Source organism: Lacerta agilis, chromosome 13, assembly GCF_009819535.1.
Source record: "Lacerta agilis isolate rLacAgi1 chromosome 13, rLacAgi1.pri, whole genome shotgun sequence".
Taxonomy (NCBI): Eukaryota; Metazoa; Chordata; class Lepidosauria; order Squamata; family Lacertidae; genus Lacerta; species Lacerta agilis.
This window is the reverse complement of record NC_046324.1, coordinates 42,476,523-42,495,618: the sequence shown is the minus strand read 5'-3', so window position 1 is coordinate 42,495,618 and position 19,096 is coordinate 42,476,523. Positions and strand designations below refer to the sequence as shown.

The 19,096-nt window shown below is 45.5% G+C and overlaps 1 protein-coding gene across 2 annotated transcripts in view; it reads left to right on the top strand.

Moving 5' to 3' along the window:
- POLR3E (RNA polymerase III subunit E) overlaps positions 1–19,096 on the top strand; it is a 39,031-nt gene that overhangs the window by 9,808 nt on the left and 10,127 nt on the right. For both annotated transcript variants that reach the window (XM_033166991.1, XM_033166992.1), the window contains exons 8-18: positions 290–339; positions 2,554–2,673; positions 5,328–5,413; positions 6,418–6,462; positions 7,006–7,097; positions 7,931–8,051; positions 8,877–8,958; positions 10,380–10,439; positions 11,688–11,845; positions 13,990–14,054; positions 15,508–15,998. In XM_033166991.1, the coding sequence (XP_033022882.1) occupies positions 290–339; positions 2,554–2,673; positions 5,328–5,413; positions 6,418–6,462; positions 7,006–7,097; positions 7,931–8,051; positions 8,877–8,958; positions 10,380–10,439; positions 11,688–11,845; positions 13,990–14,054; positions 15,508–15,998 (1,370 nt within the window). The remainder of the gene's footprint in view (positions 1–289; positions 340–2,553; positions 2,674–5,327; positions 5,414–6,417; positions 6,463–7,005; positions 7,098–7,930; positions 8,052–8,876; positions 8,959–10,379; positions 10,440–11,687; positions 11,846–13,989; positions 14,055–15,507; positions 15,999–19,096) is intronic.

Here is a 19,096-nt window from a genome sequence, read left to right as displayed (position 1 = left end):
TGTGAGTGTGCGTTGCCTACTGTGTACCAAAGCCAACATACTGCTGCTTTGCCCCTTCTCGGCCTGTGATCCTTCCCACCACCAGCATGTGGCCCTTAGGAGGCCATTCAGAATGGAAAACGGCCCTCGGGCTGAAACAAGTCTCCCCACCCCTGTCTCAGGTTCCCCTGGCAACTCCAGAAAATGCAGTGGCTTCCATCTTGGAGATCACACGTCCCTGCCTGGAGAAATGTTGGCTGTCAAGGCATTTTAGTAGTGATTTTCATGCTCCCCTCCCCCTTGTTAACAGCTGGCGATTCTTCCCAGGATGAAGCGGAAGAAGACGTCAAGCAGATCACGGTAGGCCCAAACTCCCTATTTAGCAGCACTTCAGAATCTGTAGCCTAGAAATGTATGTAGGAAGCTGCTTTGTACCAGATTGGACTATTTGTTTAGTCCAATCTGGTACAGTAATGCCTACTGGCAGCTTCTTTAACTGGAGAAGCTGGGGACTGAACGTGCAACATTCTGCCACAGAGCTAAGGCCTCTCTCTCTCTGTGAACTTCCTGTGTTTCTTTAACCAAGAGTGGCAAAACTACAACTCTTCCAGATGTAAGGAACATAGGAACCTGCCTTATGCCATGTCAGACCATTGGTTCATCAAGCTCAGTAGTGCCTACACTGACTGGCAGCAGCTCTCCAGGGTTTTGGGCAGGGCGTATTCCTAGCCCTACCTGGAGACGCCGGGGATTGAACCAGGGACCTCCTGCATGCCAGACAGATTCTCTACCGCTGAGCTGCAGCCCTTCCCTTTGCTCTTGCACTACAACTCCCATTATCCCTGCCCCTTCAGCCATGCTGTCTGGGACCGAGTGCACTAATGACTGGAGGCTACAGCTTCCTTGCTTTAAGGCTGTGCTTCTCAAACTTGGGTCCTCAGCTGTCGTTGGACTACAACTCCCATCACCCCAAGCTAGCAGGACCAGTGATCAGGGATAGTGGGAGTTGTAGTCCAACAACAGCTAGGAGACCCAAGTTTGAGAAACGCTGCTAAGGAATGCAGTTGGCGGTGGGGGGGGGGGAGGCATTAGACCCAACCTTTCAAACCTATTTCCTTGGTCAGTTGAGTCTCGTCTTCCCTTTACTATCAGTCACATCCTTTTTTCAAACTTCCTGGCCTCCCACAAGTCGCCTTCTGCTTCTCCCTTTGCCAGAGAGCCATCTTGAGTATGCTATGACACTGTTCTTCTAGACCAGGCATGTCCCAAAGTCTGTTTCGGGGCCCAATCCAGCCCCTGTGTAAAATCCTTTTAAAAAAAAATCTTCAATCCTAAAAAACGGTCAACAACTTTGGTCGGTCCTTTGGTCGGCCCTCACGGCCCTTCACTTCCATCAAATCTGGCCCTCTTTGAAAAAAGTTTGGACACCACTGTTCTAGACAATGTCCTTCAGCACCATCCCCAGATGTTGTTGGACTATGACTCTCATCATTCACAACAATTGTAGCCAAACAGCCAGGGATCATGGGAGTTGTAGTCCCAACCGCGCTTGCGGACGCAACGTTGAAGAACGCTGGTCTAGGAAACCTCCTTGGGCTCCTCCCCTCCAGCTGTGTGCTTCCTAACATGCGCATGCCCGCATCCATGTACGGAGACAGACCTCCATCCCCTCTGCTTCCTTATCCTCTTCACACTCGAGCATATAGTCCTGTATATCTGGGCGTCACCACTTCAGACAAGGAAGCGAGGGATCTCGTAATGCTGCTCCGTGCCTTTTGCCCTGCGCATAGAAAACTTGGTGTGATGCCTCAGTCTGCATAAAAGGACTGTGAAAGAATCTGGAAATAATTCATAGGCGAGAACAGCGTAGGAAAGTAGAGGCAAGTCATGTCAATAACGGCCATGAGAACTATGAACCCTTTTCCTTCCGGAAAATGGGGGTACTGTAATGACAGGTGGACCTGTGAAAAAATGCAAGCAGTTGTGCCGGACGCAGATGCATTGCCAGTAATTTTGGTGGCTCCTTGGTTGGCGTTCTTATTTTTAAAATGGTATATTCTTCATTGAAAAATAAAAAGTACTGTACAGAATTACAAGTGCACAGAGTAAGAGAAGACACGAAGAAGAAGAAGAAACAGTGCCCATGTAGAAAACAAAACAGAACGAAAAAGGAAAAAAGATATTGTGTACATTACAAAAACAGGGAGGAAATAGTTAACCAGACCTTAATCTTATAATGGTATTTATAAAAAGGAATTCCAAATATTGTTAAAAGTCATGCTGATTGTCTCTATTACCGTCTGCCAGAATTTTTTCAATGTAGGACATTGTACAAACAAGCGTTTTAGGGAAGAATTATCCCTGTCGCATCTCCAGCAGATAGATGTCTTACAGATAGTCCTTTCAAAAACAAGCTTTCTGGCTTCAGTACATTTTAAATTCCTTGCATACCACTGTGGGCCCAGAGAGGATTTCCATACATGAGATTAGGGGTTTGACTAGGTTTCTTCTGTCTGATATTTTTGGTGCTTGGATCCTGTGGCTAATAATGGATGGAAATGACACCTTTTCCAGGTGAGGTTTTCCCGCCCCGAGTCGGAACAGGCCCGGCAACGTCGGGTCCAGTCTTACGAGTTCCTGCAGAAGAGGCAGGCGGAGGAGCACTGGGCTCACTTGCATTACTACGGTTTAAAGGTAGGCGTGTCGGCACATGTGCTTGTGTTTCCGCTGCGAAAGTGAAAATGCTAAATACACTGATGGTTTGTGTAACATCTCCGTTGCGTTGCTCATGAGTAACCAGCCGATTCCGTAGCTTCTTTTAAAAGTTTTATTGTGCAAAACTATTTACAGTGCGGAGCTTACGAAAACACACCTGTATCATCCATCAGCAGAATCCGGGAGTGCCCCTTTCCGGTTTACCCCCCCCCCCAACAAAAAGGCGCGGGATGCGGAAGAATCTCCTCCTCCTTGCCCTATGTGGCACCCCTCTACACAAAAGGGGTGACGGAAGTGGCGTGCCACCCTCTGCGCCCGCAGGGCACAAGGGCTCTCTCACATCCCTAGAGCTTTCGCGTCCCATTCCCTGAGAAACCTCCCCCTCCCCGCTTGAGGTCTCATTGCTGTTCCCACTGGAGGAAGAAGTGCTGCTTCTCAGGTTTTGTCGGGGCTCTGTAACATCCCAAACCCCTGTCACCCTCACTGCGCTGTGCCGAGGGCAGTTCTCTGACAGTTTGCACAGTGAGTTTTACATTTTACGCTGCCCCCTTTGCAATAAACAGAGAGCTGCAGTTGCATGCAGTCAGGCCTCAGGCCTCGATTGATTGAAGGCCAGTGGACTAGACTAACTCTTGGGGTCCCTGTGATGCTAGCAGCCTGTTCCAGTGAAAGTTTACTTCTCTGTGTGGGGCAGCTGCATATTCCTGCATTGCAGGGGGTTGGACTAGTTGACTCTCAGAGTCCCTTCCAACTCTATGATTATGTTGTCTTTTCGGCACCTGCTAAAGATGTCCCTCTTTCAACAAACCCCCTAAGGTCTTTATCCCAGCTGGTTTCTGTCTCAGATTTGAACTGATTTTTGTTTGTTTTGTTTTAAATTGTTTTTATATATGCAAATGTTTTAGCTGCTTTTATCCGCCCCCCCTTTCTAAACGTATTTATTCATTCATTCATATATATATATATATATGTGTGTGTGTGTGTGTGTGTGTGTGTATGTGTGTGTGTGTGTGTGTGTGTGTGTGTGTGTGTGTGTATATATATATATACATATACACATATATATACATACACACACACACCCATTGCAAAGTTTATTTTTTTATAATATGCTGAGATAAAACAGCTACTTAGTCTAAAAGGGAACAAAGTCAGAAGAAAATTATTATTTAAAGCAGACAGGTGGAAATAGGTAGGCTACAGATATAGAAGTTAGATTAGGTTTAGTGATAGAGGAAGTAATGATAAGGTAATTAAAATAAGACAAGATGATTAGAGTTTTAATCTAGAATAGAAAAAGGTAAGGAAATTACTAAAGATTATTTACAAGGAAAGCAGCCAGAGAAGATGAGAGGAAGTCAACCTACAATGTTATATAGAAGATTAGATAGGTTTAAATATGTATTTTTGTTTGGTTATATTTTTTATTGTTTTTGTTGTATGTAGTTTTTGTGGGTAGTGTTTTTGTTTGTGTTATGCTAAAAATCAATAAAATTTTTGGGGGAAAAGAAGAAGAAAAGAAAAGTTTAAAGCTAAAGAAAGAGAAAGCGAGAGAAAAGGAAAAGAAAGAACAGACTAAAGAAAGATAACGAAGAATGTTACAACTTTTTTTGTGTTGTGACATAGATTGCTTCAAGATGCTTCATGGGAGCCATTCATAAGTGTAATAAATATAAAAATAGTATCCTTGAATACAGTAGTTCCAAGTAAGCCTAAGTAATGCTTATACAGTGTTTTTTCTCCCCCTGTTTATAGTCTCTTTTTTTGTTGGTGATTTGGGGAGGGGGGACTGAAGACTGGATGCTAGCATTTGCCAGGGCAGTGCTTCTCACGCTATATGATGTGATAGAGTGACATTCCCCCACACACAATTGTGCCAAGGGACCAGTTCACTTGGTAGACCATGGGACTCTTAATCTCTGGGTTGCAGGTTCAAGCCCCACATTGGGCAAAACCATACCTGCATTGCAGGGGGTTGGACTAGATGACCCTCACGGTCCCTTCCAGCTCTATAATTCTATGATTTCCATGACCTTTGAAGCATTCCACCCAGCCTGGACTGTGGTGGAGTTACTGTAATCTGAAGCCAGTGGCTCACAGACCAGCACTGGTGTAGAATCATAGAATCATAGACCACAAGGGCCATTCAGTCCAACCCCCTGCCAAGCAGGAAATGTGTAAGAGATGTGTGACACAGGAAATGTCCAGATATTTCTGGTTTTCTCAGTGCACCCAACAGGACTTGAAATTTGTGGGGGAAAGCTTTGCTTTCAAAACCCCTACAAGTCTATCTTACAGCAATTTGAGGGGAATGCCAGCTATTCTTGTTCCATATTATACAGGACAAACGTGGAGATTAAACACAGTGGGGATCTGAGCAGTTGTTCACAGAGTAGCCCTTAAGTCTCTAAAGATTGCTTGGAATCTGTACCTACAAACACACCACAAAGACGTAACCGGCTGTATCAAAATAATATTCATGCAATATATTTTTCTCTGTATCAAAAGTTCTTCACAGACATAGTCTGCATGTAGAGATCAGCAAAGTTCAGCAAAGTAACCTAGGTTTAATGTTGTTTTGTGGAATCTGTACCCCATCATGAATCTTGGGCTTCTCACCCCTCCTTTCATAGGACAGCCGTTCCGAACACGAGCGCCAGTATTTGTTTAGTCAAGGTCATGGCATGGCTGGGAACACTGAATTAATTAAATCTCCAAGGTAAATGTCTTTCTTTTAATTCCTTGAACTGTTTCGTTGGGGGCAGTTCTGAAGTCGGGGGATCACAGGCGCACTTTCAATGCATTTTTTATTAGCATGGGAAATGGCATGCTTACAGCCCCCCAAACCCCCGCATTTAATAAATTACAGGCCTGGGGGGAAAAGCTTGTATACGTAGACTTTTTGCCGGCTTTTAAATAATAATAATAATAATAATAATAAATAAAAAATTTTTTATTTATACCCTGCCCTTCCCAGCCAAAAAACCGGGCTCAGGGCAGCTAACACCAATTAAAATCACAGCAAAAAAACATAAACACAATCAATTTAAAATAACAGATTAAAATACAAATTTAAAATTTCAGTATTAAAACTGCAGTCTCATTTTCAAATAACCCACCAATAAAAGAATGAAGCATTAAACAGAAACCAACCCAAAGGCCATGTGGAACAGCTCCATCTTGCAGGCCCTGCGGAAAGATGCCAAATCCCACAGGGCCCTGGTCTCTTGTGATAGACTGTTCCACCAAGTCGGGGCCAATACTGAGAAGGCCCTGGCCCTAGTTGAGGCCAACCTAGCATCTTTGTTGCTCGGGACCTCCAAAAGATTATTATTTGAGGACCTTAAGGTCCTACACGGGACATACCAGGAGAGGCAGTCCCTTAGGTACCTTTGCAAAGTTAAATGGCCAATTCACAATGCCTTGGGCCTCAGATGATGTTTGCTGCTGTTGCTTTCTCACAGCTGCTCCCCTAGGGCTCAAATGTTCCTTGTGTCTGGGAAGGCAAAATGGGAGACGAGTTTCTGAATGGAGATTGCCTAGACTTAGGGTGGGGTGGGGGTAGTCAACCTGGTGCCCTTCAGATATTTCTGACCACGATTCCCATCAGCCCTCATCATCGGCCGCCCCAGCAAGGGATCATGGGAGTTGTTGTCCAGGCCGCCATGTTGGCTATCCCTTCTCTAGGCAAGCAGTGTGACCTGTTCTTTCTCTTTCCCGCAGCGAGTACTTGATGATGCTGGTGCCTCCGAGTGTGGAAGATGAAAAGTAAGTAAGCCAAGGGCCACATTCCGTTCTGACCCATCTTCCAGGGGCTGCGTGCCAGTAGCGGGCGGGGCCTGGGGCAAAAGTGGGCGGGGCAACAAATGCAAATTTTGCCTTGTGCACAGGTGCCTGCTTTTTTAGGCAGGCCAAACAAATCAAGCAGCGGGCGTTTCCTGTGAAGCTGGCCTGTTCCCATTTGTAATAACTGTTGTCGCATCTCTTGCTCCCACATCCCCCCCCCCTGGCTGATTGGTTTCTCCCAAGCCAATATGGTGTAGTTATTAAGAGCGGGGGGGGGGGGGCAGGTTCAAGTCCCCACTTGGCCATGCAGCTAACTGTGTAACCTGTAACCAATTGCTCAGCTCAACGTACTTTGCAGGGTTGTCGCGAGAGGGGAGGGGGAGAGCCACATATGTCGCCTTGAGCTCCTTGGAGTGTAAATGAAATAAAACTCTTGCTGAAGGGGGTAGGGCAGCTTTCCATAAATCGCCAAACCTCAGTTCTCTGTGGTGGTTTCCCAAATGGTACCTTTCTTTCCTTACTTAGGGACAGGCCTGTAGCCCCAAGCAATGTGCTTCCCATGGCGCAACTGAGGACTCTTCCCCTTGCGGACCAGATCAAGATCTTGATGAAAAACGGTATGCTGTTCGACATTACGCAACTCTCACGGCCTCCGTGAGCTCTTTTGATTTCCTGCATTTCCAGCCCCTCCTGCTCCCGCTTCCTGGTTAATGGATGCAGTCTGCCATATTAAACAGGGAAACACCAGACCCCACCTGAAATACATATTTAAAGCAGTTATCTTGCCAATAGAAGCAGTCATGGCTCCCCTCCTCCCGCAAAGAATCCTGGGAGCTGTAGTTTGTTAAGGGTGCTGAGAGTTGCTAGGAGACTCTCAATTCCCCTCACAGAGCTAGAGTTCCCCGAGTGGTTTGACAGTCCATCCCTATTCCCAGGAATTGTTGCTCTGGGAAGGGGAATAAGGGTCTCCCAACAACTCTCAGCGTTCTTGACAAACTACAGCTCCCAGGATTCATTGGGGGAAGCTGGGATAGCTCAGGCAGTAAGAGCATGAGACTCTTTTTGGGGTTGTGGATTCGAGCCCCATGCTGGGCAAAAGATTTCTGCGATACCAGGGGTTCTTTCAACTCTTCAGGTCTGTGATTCTAGGATGGTTTAAAGTGGTATGACGATGCTTCAAATGTATAGGGCAGGTGGGCCCTATTTTTCTGCTTGCAGTTAATTGCTCTCTTATCCTATGAACTTTTAACTTCAGTCAGAGATTGGAAAGCTTGCGGACATCCAGATAATTGCTAGACTCCAGCTCCCACCAGCCCCAGCTGTCATGGCCAAGGACAATGGGATTTGCAGTCCAGCAACATCTGGAAGGCCACCGGGACTCCATCCTTGACTTAGGTATTTGAATCTCTTAAGGAGTGTTTGCCTTTTCTGCTTTTCCCCCTTACTGCAGTGAAGGTCATCGCTTTTGCAAACCTGATGAGCCTTTTGGCTTCTGGGACGGATCCTACGGCAGCCTTGCGGTGCATACAGCAGGTGGCGCTGTTGGTGCAGGGAAACTGGGTTGTGAAAAGGTAAAAAATGCCCTTTGTTCTTGAGGGACTCGCACCTTGCAAAGAAAGCCAGTCTGTTGTTCAGATTACGGCATCTCTTGCTGTTGTTGTTGCTGCTGCTGCTTTTACAGCTATAAACACAATAGCACACAATGCAAAGCATGACAGTTTGTTAATGCGAGACAAGGGTGTATTGCCTGTGTGCCCATTGCATATTTTCAAGCTGGCTCCTTGTTGGATACAGACTATGCACCTGAGCCATGCAGGGTCATAATCAGTGACTCCCTGCACCCAAATATCTCAGGGATCAGGCAGGGATATAAGCAATCAGGTGACCCTTGAAGTATCCTGGACTAAAGTTGTTAAATGGCCTTGTAAGTGAATGCAAGAACCTTGAACCTCATACAAGAGTTGTGCAATTGCATGAAGTTCAGAATTCTCCTTGGGAGTTTCTGATCAGAGGGAGCCGCTTTTACGTAGACCTGAACTGTAGAACCACTTCTTCTTCCTCCTTCTCTTCTTTTAAAATTTAGTTTTAAAGTTATTTACTACACCGTCATTGTACACTCCTGCATTTCTGGTTCTTTCAAAACCCTGCCAAATAGAAACCAGTCATGTCACATGCAGTTCTATGTAGCTTTCACTATTGTGAAATTCTTTCCGGCTTTTAATGTATACAAAGCGCTTTGGTTTCTCCTTGGAATGCCTTTAGCTGGTGGCTTGCAATCCCAGGCGGCGTTTCAAGGTGCCGTTGGACGGGTGCCTGGAATTTCTGTACATGTGTTATTACTGGGTTGCACTGTGGCGCCTTGCGGTTAATAAATTGGTTTGTCTTTAACAAAACAGCGATGTCCTCTATCCAAAAGATACCTCCAGCCCACACAGCGGAGTCCCGGCGGAAGTGCTCTGCAGAGGAAGGGATTTTGTTGTGAGTATTAAAAAATAAAAACAAGAAAGTCAAATATTCCTTTTGCTGCAACAGCATTGCAAAGAAGTTTAGGAAATCCGTTTGCCCATTTAAAACATTTATCTTCTCAGGTCCAGAAACCCTTGGATGCCACCAAACACAAAATGTGTGTTCTCTACCAATCCTGCCCTTGGGGAGGGTGTTTTTTTGTTTTGTTTTATTTTTTAAATGTTCAGAAGTTTTAGGGGAGTGGGCAGGAGTTTGTTGCTCCCTCCAAGACGTCCATACAAGGCTCACTCCTTGTCCAACTTTCACTCGCCACCTTTGCAGGTGCTCGCCAGATTGAAATGTATGTTCGCCCTGCCGAGCACCCCTGTGGGTTCCTGCTTGTGTTAATCATTTGAGGTTTAAAAAGTGGAGTGGGTGGGAGGGGGAGAGCTTAGGATGGAATCCAACACCACACTAAGGCCATTGTTCTGTCAGCACAAGGATTTCTGCTTGTTCAACAGAACATTTGCCCCCTCTCTCCTGTTGGTGCGATCCCTTAAATCTGTCCAAGGATTTCCCCCAGCCCTCTGGAGCAGCATTGGGTGGGAGGCAGGTGTCTTGTTGCGTAAGAGGAAATCCTTGAATTGGTGGGATTGGTTAGTAGAATATATATATATATATATATATATATATATATATATATATATATATGAATGATTGTATTGCACATATACATAAATCAAAATGCACAAACAAACTTACTTGGAAAAAACTTACGTAGAGAGAGAAAAAGAGAAAAGAATAAAAGCAGAAACTCCAGAAAGGAAGAAAGAAGTAAGAGATATAAATATATACCTTTCGTGAATACATTTAAACCTTAAAAAGAAAAGGGAAAGGAAAGGAAAAAGGGAACATACATAAAACAACATTAGTTCATTCTTCAATGAACTAAGACATTTCAGAAAAAGAAACACACTTATTGTGGACTTCCGCCAACTTCACAACAGTTCATTATTTCTAATTAAAGTCTACCTGTCTGTATTTCAATAAATCCCTCATCTTGGTATCAGGGAGCTTTTTCCTTTGTGGAGTTATTCTAAACACAGCCAGATCTTAGCTGATGAACCTTGATGCATCAAGTAGTTATTTAGGTAATCCCATTCTTTTTTAACTATCTTGTTAGACTTATATCTTATTATATCTGTCAGCTTCACGAGTTCCAAGTACTCGCACCGCTGGCACAACCATTCTTCTTTAGAGGATATATGATCTTCCTTCCAATACTTAGCCACTACAACCCTTGCTGCTGATGTTGCATAAAGAAATAGTCTTGTTTTCTCTTTAGGGATATTTTTTGTCAAAATTCCCAAAAGAAATTCTTCACTGGCAAATGGCCTCTTTTTAATACGATAGTGTCCTTCTCTCTCCTTCCCATGCCGTTTTTTCCTCCTCAGATGTGGAAGTTTACACAAGACCGCTGGGTGGTTCGGAAGGAAGTAGCGACAGTTACAAAAGTGAGTTTCCTTTTATAATTATTTTGCTTCGTTCAGGACACTCATCTTTGTTCAACCTTCTGTTTTCAATCCATGGCTTTGATATCTTCTTTTAAACTATTCAGTATGTGGTGAGCCTCATGCCCCACAGCAGGGTGGCGAAAGGGACCTACAGCTTTATAAGTGTGTGGGGGGGGGGAGGAAACTATAAAGAATTGGGCCTTGCTGATCTCCCCCCCCCCCCTTGTTATGGTGTAGCCTCCTAAAGGTAAGAGGCCCAATGTGCTTCCCTTCAGCTCTCTGATCCGAGGACAAAGCTGTTCTCTGGATCTTAAACCTCCTTGCCAAGCCGTCTCCCCCCAAAAAGGAGCAAAAAAATCCATATCTTCTGCAAAGAAAATTTGCAACCGTGACAAATCACACACGCCTGTTGCTAAAGCGTTTTGTCATGCACTCTCACTACACAACGTTGTTTTTATTTTAAAAAAATCAGGCATAGGCAATCTCGGCCCTCCAGATGTTTTGGGACTGCAATTCCCATCATCCCTGACCACTGGTCCTATTAGCTAGGGATGATGGGAGTTCTAGTCCCAAAACATCTGGAGGGCTGAGTTTGCCTTTGCCTGATTCAAAACAATCGGCTGCATCTTTTGGTACTGTGTCATCAGGGTTGACCCTTCCAAAACATCAACTTCGCTGCTACCTGTAAATATCCAGTTACTGTAATTGTTTAAAAGGAACAGTCGGGGTTTCCCCTTGCAATGAATTCAGCCGGGCTAGCTCACTTGACATTTGTCGGCAGTCATTTTGCAGATTTCTACAAAGACGGACTCCCAAAATATGGAGTCTTTGTCACGTTCCCACCACAGGTGCAGGAAGGGTCCCTTGATTTTGCATGCACACACCCCAATGCCACGGGGTAGGAATCGGATTAATATGCACGAGGCTTAGAGGAGAAAGTTTTCACTTCTGAATAGTTTCCAGTGCACTTTCCTTAAATGAAGCGACAATTGCTTTGTAGGGAGCTTTTGGCTTTCCATTTGTTCTACGCCTTAAGCATTCGGATTGCACAGGCAAGTTGGAGCTGGTTTATCTATCGGACGTAACATCATCTCTGAGCTTCGGCTTCTTGGAGGTGTAGTTTAGCCTCCCATATTTTTCTTGCTGGGCCGCACCCTGACGCTTTGTGTGGCCGCTGATCTCATTTAAAAAGGGTTTTGGTTTCTCCTGAGCAGGTGGTTATATATATCTGTTGCTTCGTTTGTGCAGCTCGGCCCAGAAGATGTGAAAGATTTCTTGGAGCACATGTCTTTCCTGAGGATAAACAGGGGCTGGGAATTCAAGCTCCGCTACGATGAGGATTTTGTCCAGAAGCATCCGGATGTGGTCCAGAGGCAGCAGATGCTCTGGATGGGCATCCAGGCCAAGTAAATGGTTTGCTTTTCCTTGGGGGCGGGAACAAAACCAAGATGGGAAAGAAAAAAACGTTGGTTTCTCTGTTGCATCTTCACTCTACCTGTTGCAGTACAGTTATGTAAATGGAGGCCAGTTGCTTAGACTGATTTAAGGGTTTATTTTCTGGATCTTATTACATACGCCTGCTTGGGCCCGATCTTATTCACAGCAGATGGTGCCTGCAAAAAACTTCAGACACTCGTAAGACCATCTGCAAACACCCCAGGTTACACTCAGAGTCTCATAGTGTTGATGCCAAAAGAGAATAGGCTAAATTGCACATGGTATATTCATTGATCTTTGAATTTTAAATGATTTGCTGAGCAACACAGCTGGGTTGGCCAGACTTTCTGTGACATCACAGCAGCTAAGCCAGTGGCAACTCCAAGAGCCATGGCACTTTCACCTTACCAAACCCCATTGGCGAACATCTGAGCAGAGTAAACCAGTGGTATTAGAAGAAGCAAAACAGGCAGGGAAGTCGGGCCTTGCAAGACTTCAAGGACAGTCCCCCCCCACCAACCTGGAACCTATGTTTGTTGTTTGAGGCTCTCTTCTCCATGCTCCCCCTCCAAGGGAGTTGGGGAGTGTGGCAACATGAGAATAGGGCCTTTCCAGTGGTGGCTCCCTCTTGTGGAATGCTCTCCTGCAGAAGGCAAGCCTGGCACCATCCTCCCTATATTTTTAAGTGCTAGGCAGAAGCATGTGTTTTCACTAATGCTTTTTCATCCTTAATTAGGAGGGCATTAGGTATACCTGTGTCCTTCCCCCCCCCCCCTTTAGTGGGGTGGCTTGTGTTAGACCCACCTTTTATATACAGTGGGTACCTCGGGTTACAGATGCTTCAGGTTACAGACTCCGCTAACCCAGAAATAGTACCTCGGGTTAAGAACTTTGCTTCAAGATAAGAACAGAAATCACACGGCGGCAGCAGGAGGCCCCATTAGCTAAAGTGGTACCTCAGGTTAAGAACAGTTTCAGGTTAAGAACAGACCTCCAGAACGAATTAAGTTCTTTTCCCAAGGTACCACTGTACATTATGGATGTGTTTTTAGATTCTGTTTCATTTTGATTTTAATGTTTGCACTGTTTTTTTTTAATCGCTTTGGGTATCTTCCTGTGAAAAAAGTGGCTTTAATAAACGCAAGAAACATAATTAGCAATAACCAGGTTGGATTCCATGAATACAGACGCTCGCCTTCCTTTCCATATCATGGCCAGTCTTCGCAGTTTGCAAAACGTGGCACCAGAGGTCTCTTTGGCTTCGTCGACCTGGAGGGCACCAGGTCAATGAAGTCTGCTCTAGCACACCTTGGCTGTTCCCTAACTGGAAAGGCTAATACATTTGCAAAGCTAAGCAGGGTCCGGTATGGTTCAAATTGGATGGGGGACCATGTGTTGATTCCTGCATTGCAGGGGCTTGGACTAGATGGCCCTTGGGGTCCCTTCCAACTCCATGATTCTGTGTGGTTCTTTCTGGACTCTTACTGCTGAGAATCATAGAATTTTAGAGTTGGAAGAAATCTTGAAACTCACCTAGTCTACTCTGCTGCTTAGAGCAAGAATCTGCTACATTGCTGACAGATGCTTAAATACCTCCAGCAGAAGAGAGCCAGCCGACTTACTGTGGCGGACTCTTCTTACCTTGTTAAGAAATCCCACCTAATCTTGAGCGGCTATCTGCTTCCCTGCAATTTCGACCCGTTGACTCCGGACCTGCCCTCTGGAGCAACAGAAAACAAGTCTTACCAACATCTGCATGGCAAACCCTTTGGTTTTCTTTGCTCCAAGCTAAGCAGCTCCTTCAGGCTGCAAAAGTATGACCAGTTTTTGAATGCAGCCTTCCATTTGTATTCTCCCCCACATGTAGAAAGCTAGCACATCAGTGCTGGGCCTGAAACCTTTCTTCCTAGGCCCCTTTTTATAGACTGATGTGGTTCTGTGCAGGAAGGCACCTTGCTGTGTGGCTTGGCTAGCTGTCACAACTCCACAAAGATGCTTGACATTTTCTGGGTTTTTCCTTGAACTGTGTGGCGGTGGGATAAGTTGTTAAATGTTCATGATCTGGGTGTAGCTATTTGCAAGGCAGTGAAATGCTCCTCCCACCCAATTTCAGGTTGGAGAAAGTCTACAACTTGGCCAAGGAACACGTAGCACCAAAGAAACAAGCTGCACAAGCAGGTGAGCCAACTTAAATGTTTTTATTTTATTGCATTTATACCCCCCCTTTTTTTCTTCGAGGAGCTCAAGGTGGCTCCTGTGCTTCTCCACCCCCCCATTCAGTCTTCACAACAACCCTTTCAGGTAGGTTAGGCTGAGGGTGTGTGATTTGAACCCAGGTCCCAGTCCATCCACTGGGAACCAGAAAGGTTTGATGCAGATTTTGTAGGCCGAGAAGTTCTGTGGACATCTAATGTTCTTGTTCATGGCTTTTCTTCTGTGCATGGTGATTCATTCTCTCCCACACCCACACTTTCCCCCTTAACATTATGGCTAGGGCCGGGTGATATCTGGTTTTCAACATCACAGTATATCACCAGCCAAAACACTGCGATATATCAATATATCAGCATGTCTGAAATAAGGATGGGAGCATGTGGAGAGGAACATGGCATGGTTGGCCATTTGAATACTTTAAATGTGTGAATGATGAATTCTGTTTTTTCAATCAAAATTATACCCCACCCTTCCAAACAAGTGATAAAACAATAAACCTTTTTTTGCCGGGGGGGGGGGGTTGGACCAATCTAAAGAAAGCATCTGAAAAAAATCCTATAGAGATCGAGACTGAGAAAGATTTCAGCTTTGAAGGCTTGTTGAAAGAGGGAGGACACAAAAGAGACAGCGAGGACAGCTCCTGTCTGATACTCAAGGGGCGTGCATTCCAAGGGGCAGGTGCCACCACACTGAAAGCCCAACTCCTGCATGGTGCAGAGCAGACCTCCTGATAAGGTGGCATCTGCAGGAGGTCCTCACTTGTGCTCAATTGGGTATATAAGGGTTGAGGCAATCTTTCAGATACCTTGCTTCTCGAACGGCTTAGTTGACGAACAAATCGGCTCCCAAATGCCGAAAACCCAAAAGTAAGTGTTTTGGTTTTTGAACGCTTTTCGGAAGCCAAACGTCCGATGTGGCTCTCGGCTATTGGTTCCGGGGTGCCTGCGCCAATCGGAAGCCGCGCCTTGGTTTTCGGACGTTTTGGGAGTCGAACGGACTTCCAGATCGGATTATGTTCGAGAAACCAAGGTTCCACCGTATTATGCTCCCTAGCTCTGCAGGGCTTTATGCACCAGAAACAGCTGCTTGCATCAGCAGGTCTCTACGTATATTGTACGCTAGAAAGTGACTCTTCTTCCACCAATCCCTTCCCAGGTGTTTTCCTTGGTGTGGTCAAACTTGCTCCCTAGACACCCTACCTTGCTTTTCTTTCTCGGGATCTCTGTGTGGTCTTCCTCCTTCTCACATGCGCTTAATACAAGGATGGGGAACCTGTGGCTCTGCAGATGCTGGTTGTGTCCCATCTCCCAGCAGCCCCTGCCAACATGGCCTATGGTCAGGGATGGTGGATGAGAGCCAAGGATGACTCAAACCACGGCTTACCCTCACACCCCTTCTGTCCGCTTGTTTTTTGTAGCTGCCCCCTTGCTGGTTTCTGGAGAGCAGCGGGTCGGTCTGGCGAAAGCAAGAGTCAAGCAGACCTATGGGCAGTTGGAGCAAGACTTCCAGAAGCTGAAAGCGGAGGGCAAAGCCAGCCAGGGCACTTGCCCGGTGGACATATTTGGCATCCGTATAAAAGAAGAGCCCGTGAGCGATGAGGAGCCTATGGACACCTCTGTCTGCGACGGCCTCAATAATGGACTGGCCAACGGCATCCATTCGGAAGAGAACTCTGTGGACTCCGTGAACGGCCTCTTGCCGGTCCAAGAGAGAGTCACGCAAGAACTCAGAGCCTTTGTGGCGGCGACGTTTAAGAAACAGTATGTGCTAACCCTGAATGAGCTCAAACGGTTATTTAATCTCCATGTGGCTAGTCTGCCTCCTGGGAATCTCCTGTTCAGCGGCATTTCCGACAAAATGTTACAGGACATGGTGTTGGACATGGGCTGCAAACAAATTATGGTGCCTGTAAGTGATATTTTTTGCTCCTGTTTTTTGTTTATAAGTGCCTTTGCAGCCTGTGAGTGGTGGCAGGTTTGATTGATGCGGCAGGGGGCTGGTCATGGGCAAGAGGCGGGGTCATGGTATTTCTGTCCATTGGCTTAGCTGCTGTGATGTCATAATAATAAACTTTATTACGGTCATAGACCAGCAAAAGAGAAAATAAAACGATAGTACATAATATAAATATTTCTTAAATATCGTCTTTTAACAATACTATTTCAGATCCCATGTTTGATTAAAATTAAGCTAACATTTAAAGGGAGATAATTCCATTTAAGTATTATCTGCTATGGCTTGGTGGACGGCTTTATCGCTGTGGTCGGTTGATGTCATGACGCGTCTCAGTCTTGCCGCATGATAGCAAAATTTAGCTACAGTCATAGTTCGCTCTGGGTTGGTGTACTGTGATGTCATGGAGGTGCAAGGCAGCCACGGTTTGGAAGGGCCCTCATGAGACCTGGTAGCTGGAATTCTAAGGTCAACGGAAAACCTCTATTTTAATGTGTTGCTGAAATATTATCTGCAGGCTTTTGGATGCCGTTCTGTGGGTGCAGATCTGTTGTGCGATTCTAGAGCATTTTAATGCAAGCTATTGGAGGGGAAAGACCTGGTGTTAGAGCGAAAGATCCCAGACACAGTCCCTGGCATCTCCCTGTTTAAAAGGATCAGTTGTTGTTGGCATCAGTCTTAGAGACAATGGAGTGCACCTCTGGGGGTGAAGCCAAACCATTATGTTAGCAACAGCAAAGTGACCATCCTGGGCAGGCGTGTATGGAGGTCCTGGTCTGCTCATGCAACAAACCCTCCCTTTTGACCTCACTGATGGTGGTCCAAAGGAAAGCATTTGGCACCAGCTTGGCTGCAGGAGTTTCCGGAAGGAGGCGTACAAGGCGTCACCCAACTGTCTCGGGGACTCCACTCCGGATTCGTGTAGGGTTTACTCCTTAGCCTTTTCTTCTCCCGAAGGCATCCTGCAAGGCAGCAGAGGCTGAGGATCAAGAGTTTTCCTTCTCTTAGATGGGCAAAAACTCCATAAGATAAAATAGTTTTTAAAATGACTCGGAAATCTCAAAAATCCATCAAGCATTAAGTCCTTTTAGGCCAGGGGCAGGGAACCTCTGGCCCAGCAAATGTTGGACTCCCAAAATCCCCTCGGCTCCATCCAGCATTGTCAGTACAGTGGTACCTCGGATTACATACGCTTCAGGTTACATACTCCGCTAACCCAGAAATAACGTTTCAGGTTAAGAACTTTGCTTCAGGATAAGAACAGAAATCGTGCTCTGGCAGTGCAGCGGCAGCAGGAGGCCCCATTAGCTAAAGGTTAAGAACAGTTTTCAGGTTAAGAACGGACCTCTGGAACGAATTAAGTACGTAACCAGAGGTACCACTGTACTCGGGGATGATGGTTGTTGTAGTCTAGTGATATCTGGAGGGCCAACGGTTTCCCAGCCCTGCTTGAGGCAAAGGCTGCTCAGAATAGGTGAGTTCTGAAGGCCCACTTAACATCCATATGTAATTCAGTTGGGAGGGCCAGAACAGAGGGGCCACCACCGAGAATGCCCCGTCTCTCATGTCTGCCACCCTAAGTGATGTTGCTGATGAGCACAGAAGCAGGGCCTCCAAAGTCATAGTTTGCTCCTCTGTACATAAACGCTCTCTCCCATCAAAAACTAGCTTATTACTGTAACTTCTTTAAATGGCCTAGTTTTTACAGGGGTGGCAAATTCCATGGGCTTACCCTTTCAAGCTGCGGGTGAGCTCTCATTACAAGGGAATGCTTCTCCAGACCACCACCCCACATGCAAAAAAATGCCTCCCTGACATGCTAGTTTTCTGTGTGCAGGGAGTTTTTATTTATTTATTAAGGAGCACTCCAGCGTGTGAGGTCCCCACAGACTTTTAAACCCACCTTTGAAAAAGGCAGGTTTCTCCACTTTTTTAGTTGCATGCCCAATACTCGCTCCTGTACTTGCATGTTGTAATTAAAAAATATGCAGAGTTCCTGGACTCGTTTCGTTTGATCTGTAAGGAAGAAGGCGGCGCCCGTGATACATAACTGCAGGTAGCTAACTGGAGTGGAACAAATGCCATCTTGTCACAAGGAAGGGTAGCTGAATTGACTGTGTATATCTGTGTCTATAACAGTGATTTAAGGAAGTTCCTTGTCTAGCTGGAATAAAATGATCATGGCTTAAAGGCGCTGGCATGTTGGAAGTGAGTGACTATTTCATTGGTCTTTGTTAGTCAGAGCTTTGAGGCACGTGTACATTAAGCTGGGAGAGTTTTATGATGTTCCCTGTGAATGAGATTAATGCTGTTGCCTCTGGATTGCAAGGCACTTCCGTAGTCACAGATGTGATTAAAAGAAAATATCACACTGATTAAACTTTGAAGAAAGCCAGACTCTCTTCTTCTCTGCTTGCAAAGCGACAAGCAAGTATTGACAGTTGCCCCTTTTCCCATGACTTCCAGGAGCAGGGCTTTTGGCAAGCTAAACCGTGGTTCTAAAAAACCAACAAACCCTGGTTATCACTAAGGTTTAAAATGTTATGCCTGCACAGGGCCCTTCTTGGATTATTTTAAACCAAGATAAAGGTCTAGCACATCCCTTTTAAAACATAGGTTTCTGATCTGCCACACTGTCCCTTTTCAGTCCTTATATCTCCGCATGCTCTTTGCTCCTTGTGTTCTTTATCTCTTTCAGTCTCTTAGGATTGTGAGCTGCCTGGGCAGTGGGCAGGAACCTGTGGGCTTCACTTTGTAAAACAACTCATGTGTGTAAGGGACTGTATAACCATTGGAATTGGAGAGGATAAGATTTCAGTTTCAGGAATCCCACTAAACCGTGTTTAACGAATGTCATTTATGTCACGTCAAACTAGGTTTTTTTGTAGACAGCAAACCAGCACCAGGATGCTTGGCTTGTAATAATAATAATAATAATAATAATAATAATAATAATAATAATAATACCCCATCCATCTGGCAGGGTTGCCCCAGTAACTCTGGGCAGCTTCCAACATAATATAAAAACACAACTAAACATCAAGCAATTAATG